General features: G+C 38.3%; 1 protein-coding gene across 4 annotated transcripts in view; it reads right to left on the bottom strand.

Annotated features, from left to right (window-relative positions):
• Positions 1–1,430: 1,430 nt before the first annotated feature.
• The window catches only part of NMRK1 (nicotinamide riboside kinase 1), a 9,252-nt gene continuing 4,682 nt past the window's right edge, over positions 1,431–6,000 (bottom strand). For all 4 annotated transcript variants that reach the window (XM_075488350.1, XM_075488352.1, XM_075488351.1 and 1 more), the window contains exons 5-9: positions 5,615–5,786; positions 5,465–5,536; positions 4,352–4,458; positions 3,131–3,220; positions 1,431–2,745 (exon numbers count right to left, since the gene is read on the bottom strand). In XM_075488350.1, coding sequence (XP_075344465.1) covers positions 2,726–2,745; positions 3,131–3,220; positions 4,352–4,458; positions 5,465–5,536; positions 5,615–5,786 — 461 coding nt within the window. In that variant the 3' untranslated portion in view covers positions 1,431–2,725. The remainder of the gene's footprint in view (positions 2,746–3,130; positions 3,221–4,351; positions 4,459–5,464; positions 5,537–5,614; positions 5,787–6,000) is intronic.

Raw genomic sequence — 6,000 nt, 5'->3', positions numbered from 1 at the left:
GTGCCTCTGTGATAATGTATTTAAGAAGGGGGAAAAACTGCTGCGCAACAGCAGCTGGGAGAGAGGAGTGAGAATATATGAGAGAAACAGTCCTGCAGACACCACAGTCAGTGTAGAAGGAGGGGGAGGAGGTGCTCCAGGCACCCGAGCAGAGATTCCCCTGCAGCCCCTGGTGAAGACCATGGTGTTAGGAGTGAAAAGCAGGTGTGGATCCCTCAGGGACAAGGCACAACACACAGCAAGTGAAAGCTTTGGCTTTACGGAAGGCATAGCATTATCATGGTGGGAGCCCCATGGTGGGACACCAATGCTAATCAAATGGGGACCCGACGCAGTGGAACCGTGCTCGAGAGTGAAGCGCAAAGGAAAGCACCACAGGGGTGGATAATAAAACGTAGGCAGATTAACATACATATGCAACATCCTGTTTTGCTCATTAGCAAAGTTGCTGATGTAATGCAGGTGCTGCTGTCCAGATTCCAAGATCCACAGCTGGCCATCACGTTGGCACCTGTGCAGGGGTATGTGCAGCTGCAGGGGGAGTGAAGAACTACCCCAGGTTATCATAACAAGGAGATAAAACGTGCTTGGGACTCTACATACTTGGATGGGGGAGGCGAACTGTCCTGGGTTACTGTAACAAAGTCTTCTTACGCCCTACACATGGTGAAGCAGGTTGTCCCCCTGCTGCCCACAGAGGTCCACAGTGGAGCAGATATCCACCCTTAAGCCCGTGGAGGACCGCACACTAGAGCAGGTGGATGTGCCCCGAAGGAGGCTGTGACCCCATGGAAAGCCCATGCAGGAGCAGTTTCCTGGCAGGACTTGTGACACCATGGGAGACCCAGACTGGAGCAGTCTGTCCCTGAAGGACTGCAGCACGTGAGAAGGACCCATGTTGGAGAAGTTAGTGGAGGACTGTCTCCCATGGGTAGGACCCCACGTTGGAGCAGGGGAAGAGTGTGAGGAGGAAGGAGTGGCAGAAACAACATGTGATGAACTGACTGCAACCCCCAATTGCCCGTTCCTTTGCACTGCTCAGGGGCAAAGAGGTAGAGAAGCCAAGAGTGAAGTTGAGCCCAGGAAGAAGGGAGGGGTGGGGGGAAGGTGGTTTAAGATTTGTTCTCATTTCTTGTTACCCTACTCTGGTGTTAATTGGCAATAAATTAAATTAAATTCCCCAAGCCAAGTCTGTTTTGCCTGTGACAGTAATTGCTGAGTGATCTCTCTGTCCTTATCTCAACTTGCGAGCCTTTCATCATATTTTCACCCCCTGTCCAGTTGAGGAGGGGGAGTAATAGAGCAGCTTGATGGGCACATGGTGGCTAGCGAAGATAACTCACCACAACCATCCAAGTATTACCTCATCTGTTACAGCTGCATCCCTTCCAAAGCAAAATAAAAACAAAACTACAGTGTAAAGTCAGACAGTCCATCACTGCATTTGAGCAAATGCAACTTGAAGTATTTTTACTGCAAAATAATACAGTTTTGCAAAACAAAATAGTATTTGTAATTACTTTGTCTTAAACACAGCTTTACACAGCTCTAATCCGTTTAAGACCTGTTTCTTCTATACAGGTTTAGGACTCTTAACACTGTTAACAGTAAAGCATTACATTTCAATCACCATGATCAGTTCAGCTGACACACAGTAAGTAATATAGTCCATCCTTTGTTTTTCATGTCTGTAGCTTGATTTTTATTCTGGCTGATAAAAATGTAAGAGATTGTATAGAAAGTGTAAGAGTTAGTACATTACTTTTTCAGCAACTGAAGATGATTCAATTTCCCAGTTTCCTAGTTTATCTAAATATATATACACAAATCCTATAACAAAGTTTTAACACACATTTAGCATACCTGCTTTCCTAACACTTTAATGAGTATAATTTCAACCTGAGCTATGAAAATTAACAAAAATTATTTCTTCCTTCTTCCTCTCTGAAGCATGCATTTATTTTCTAGTACTCTATGCCATCCCAATAATCAATCTTTGCACAATACATGCACTTAATCTTGCTAGCAATGCATCTGCATTCTCTCCAACATATTATTCCCACACCCTTTTCCAACAACCCGACTTCTCTTCAGGTTTGTTTGGGTTTTTTTAAATATCCATTCCCAACTGCTCCAAAAAATACACAACATAAAAATTACTTGAAAAACACCACAGAGGTATTTAGCAAGTCTAAGTTAGTTAGTTATGTGTTCACTAACAGCTTCAGTTACTGAATAAGCAGTGTAACAGCTTATACAATCTTAAACTTATGATTGCCACAGTGTATAGCTAGTTCCTCTAACCATCTTTATCAGTGATTAGAAGCTCGTAAAAATATTAGAGATAATCACTGTCATTCCTATATGAACATTTCAAATTGCATTCATCCATGTTCAAATATGCTTATTAATCCCACAGAACTGCATCTTTATAGTTCAGGTTTGTACACAAAAATATGTTTATATTCTTTAAAATGTATGCATTCAGTCAGATTTAGATATCAGCCAAAGCATGACTGATTGAAGAAATTCTAAATAATAATGCACTGTTGATACTACTCAACAATATCTGAGGCTTACAGAGTTAATAGTTGCTACAAATCCACTTGTGTTGTATGAACTAGTATTATGGACGTACACATAACATCTGCTTGGTTGGCTCACCAAGTGTGACAGTCTTGGGGTTTTCAATTCACATCAAATGGAACCCAGGCTTCCTACATTATCATGCTGAGACCTGCTGATCTAAAATAAAAAGTACACATTTAACCTGTAGTGTCATTTCTCTGTTTGCACATGACATTGTTATATGTTAGAAACTAATACCACCACCATGTCTGCTTTCATTGATGTTTTGTCCCATACTCCTTCTATTATCTTTTTTTAAATTTATTTTATCATTAGATAACCGTGGATTCACCTATTATTTCAGAACATCCAATTTCAAGGAACTTAAAGCTATACCTTATGATGACTTAGAATAATGGGCAAACACGTATAAGGACTGTAATACATATATATGTGGAGATACAGATCTATATAATCCTTGCAGTGTTTTCATATAAAAGGATTAGCTTCTTGTTAACTTGGAATGGGATAAGCAGATTCAATTTCCAGTAAAATTACTTACTTCCTTCCTTCAGCTTTTTTAATTCCTGTATTATATCACTATACACACAGGATAAAAGCTCCTCTTGGGATTTAGTTCCATCCAAATAAACTAAGAAAGACAAAAGAAAATGTTTTCATGAGTTCTATGCCAGTTATCTGTAATAGCAATTGGCAAAGTTTTCAGTATTCCTTAGGTGCAATAAGAAGAGATGAAAAAGTAAAAAGCAAAACCAGTACCTCCCTTTTCTTCTTTCCCAAATTAATTTTATAATTTATTTTATTAATTTTAATTAATAAATTAATTTTTATTTAATTATTTATTAATTTATTTTAATTTTCTTAATTAATTTTATATAATATTAATTTAATATAATTTATATAAAAACATAAACATATGGTTTTAACATGTTATAAACAAAAAATAACATAATGGAAAAGTATTCTAGTTAAGAATTAATTTAAAAATTTTTGTGGTATAAAAGTCTCCATAAGGGTAGTGGTGACAACATTAGGACAGTAAAGAAATTGAATAATTCAGCAGAAAGGTTCATATGCAATGGAAGACCTCAGGTTCTTCCTCAGCTTCAGGGTTTGAGCAAGTCAAGGAGGGGCACTGCGGTTCCCATTCTCACTGCACAGCAAGAAGCGGTGCCCTAGTCTTCATGCTGATGAAGCAGCCACCTGACTTCTCTTTCCTCTGGCCCCCACTCCAGAAGTAGGCAGTCCAAGAGCTGCACAAGCTCTTGAACAAGCTCAAGAACATCACACAAGCTCACAGCAGCGCCCCATCAGCTGGCTCAGCGTTGACACTTGTCATGCAAGAGTGGTGACTGTAGTGTGTACAAGCACCTAGGAAGTATCTTCAGCATATTATAGGACTTCAACCAGTGTTTTAATTCTGTTCTGAATAATTCTGCCAGAGCATTAGCTGTCGTCTCAGAAGCTTCCTATTTAGCCATACACACATATGCACACATGCGCACAAAAACTAGCTTGTTAAATGGACTTAATTAGTGATCAGAACATTTCTAACTTCATAATTTTTATTATTAAAAAAAAAAAAACCCAAACCGCTACAGACTTGAAAAATAAACCAACAAAAGGTCCAAAACTAATGCCCAAGTGCCAAAAAAATATTTGAAGAAAACTGTGTTCCATACAAAAAAACCCGCAACCCAACAACAGCTGCAAGAGTGCCACACTTAAGCATTTTATAAGTTTAAAATTAAGGATACCATACCAACATTACTTGCATTCTCTTCCAATTCATTTTTATATTTCAGATACATAGGCCACACGTGTCCATCGAAGTACCCCGGTGTATCTGCTGGCTGATAGACTCTGGTGCTACACAAAAATATATTTGCTTTCCCATGCAAGTTTTACATTTTTCCCCTAGTGTCAGCTGGTTTAATAAGAGCATCTATCCAAAATAAAAACAGGCTGGCAGGCTGCATAACTGTTCAAGCAAAGGAGGCTCCTTTGTTTTAATATAATCTGTGATATGAACTCTTGCTAACTTACCTATTTCTGCCGATCAAATTAGATTTAAGATGAGGTAAAAGGATTTTTTTAATTGAAAAAGGAATTACATATAAATTAAGCTGTATTGAAAATGTTACCAAAACAAATTACTTTTTTTCTTTTTTTATTGGGTATACAGATTTCTCAAGTTTTAAGGGACTAGAGGTTTTGTCTAGTCACTTCCAGCCTGGATGCTGAAGTCCTTTAAAGGTGAGTCTAGTGAGAAACCAAGAAAGTAGAATAAACCAAAGCCAGCCAAATAGAGGATTTCTTCACTCAGCCAGCAGATTCTGACTTCGTGCGCATGTATTGCTCCAAATTTGGAGGCAAGTCAGACACTGGCTCAATAATCTAAATCAGATATACGGTACAACTAATGCACAGTCTAAATGAAGCATACACTAAAAACAGACATAAACATTGTTACTTTAACAATAATCATCATGTAGCTGTATTCAACCAAGGATAAGACTGCTTAATATTTTTTTAGCTGTTTCTCATTTTAAACATGGTTTAACTCCAATATGCAGTCAGTAATCTGAATTTATCTGGACAACAAATGCTCTTTTCAGTGTTTGTAAAACATTTAACATTTTAATATCCCTGTGCTCTAAAATGCAAGCCCCCTGCTCCGCCCCAAACCCACACATTTCTGCATGCTTTTGTTAATGCTGGTTAAATACCCACACAGTCTTCCCTGGGAATCACAGAGGACAGATGATCTTAATAGCTTACATTTGGCAAGCACTGAAGAAAAGCTAGTACAAAAGAACCACTCCAGGTTAGGGAGTACAGTGACCCTCTGTGAGCAATAACTGAATAATCTTACCTCCTTCTCCTTTTGCACTCCTTATAAGGAAGGGTCAAAAAATATCTTCTATTCCATAGTTCATTAAGCGGCCTAAGATAATAATATATTTAGTTCCCTCTTCCTTTTTAGGGCAGCTTTTAATATACCAGGTTACATATTACTGCTTACTCATAATTGTATAGCAGAAAGCCTTCAACAATCAAAATATAAACATCTTCTGTATTTTTCAGATTGTCACATGTATTCTGTGGCTCTTCTGTCACAACACCTGAGCTTGCTGGGCATTTCATCCAATTACGAATAGTTTTCACCATTTCATCCATATAGAGGGCATCAAGTACTAGATGAAAACAGAAAGTTAGGCACCCCTTAAACACAGAGAATAAAAAAAAAAAAAAGAACCCTTAATTACCCCTACATTAATCAGTAAGAATCAAATAATCTACATACAGGTCTAAATGAAAGGGAATGCAATTACCCCCAAAATTCTCTCTCACGCATATAAGTAGTTCCATGTTTGCAACTGATGATACTCTGAAACTAAAGCTTTCCCC

Source organism: Mycteria americana, chromosome Z (assembly GCF_035582795.1).
Source record: "Mycteria americana isolate JAX WOST 10 ecotype Jacksonville Zoo and Gardens chromosome Z, USCA_MyAme_1.0, whole genome shotgun sequence".
Lineage (NCBI taxonomy): Eukaryota > Metazoa > Chordata > Aves > Ciconiiformes > Ciconiidae > Mycteria > Mycteria americana.
The sequence above is the reverse complement of the archived record's forward strand: the minus strand, read 5'-3'. Positions and strand labels throughout refer to the sequence as shown.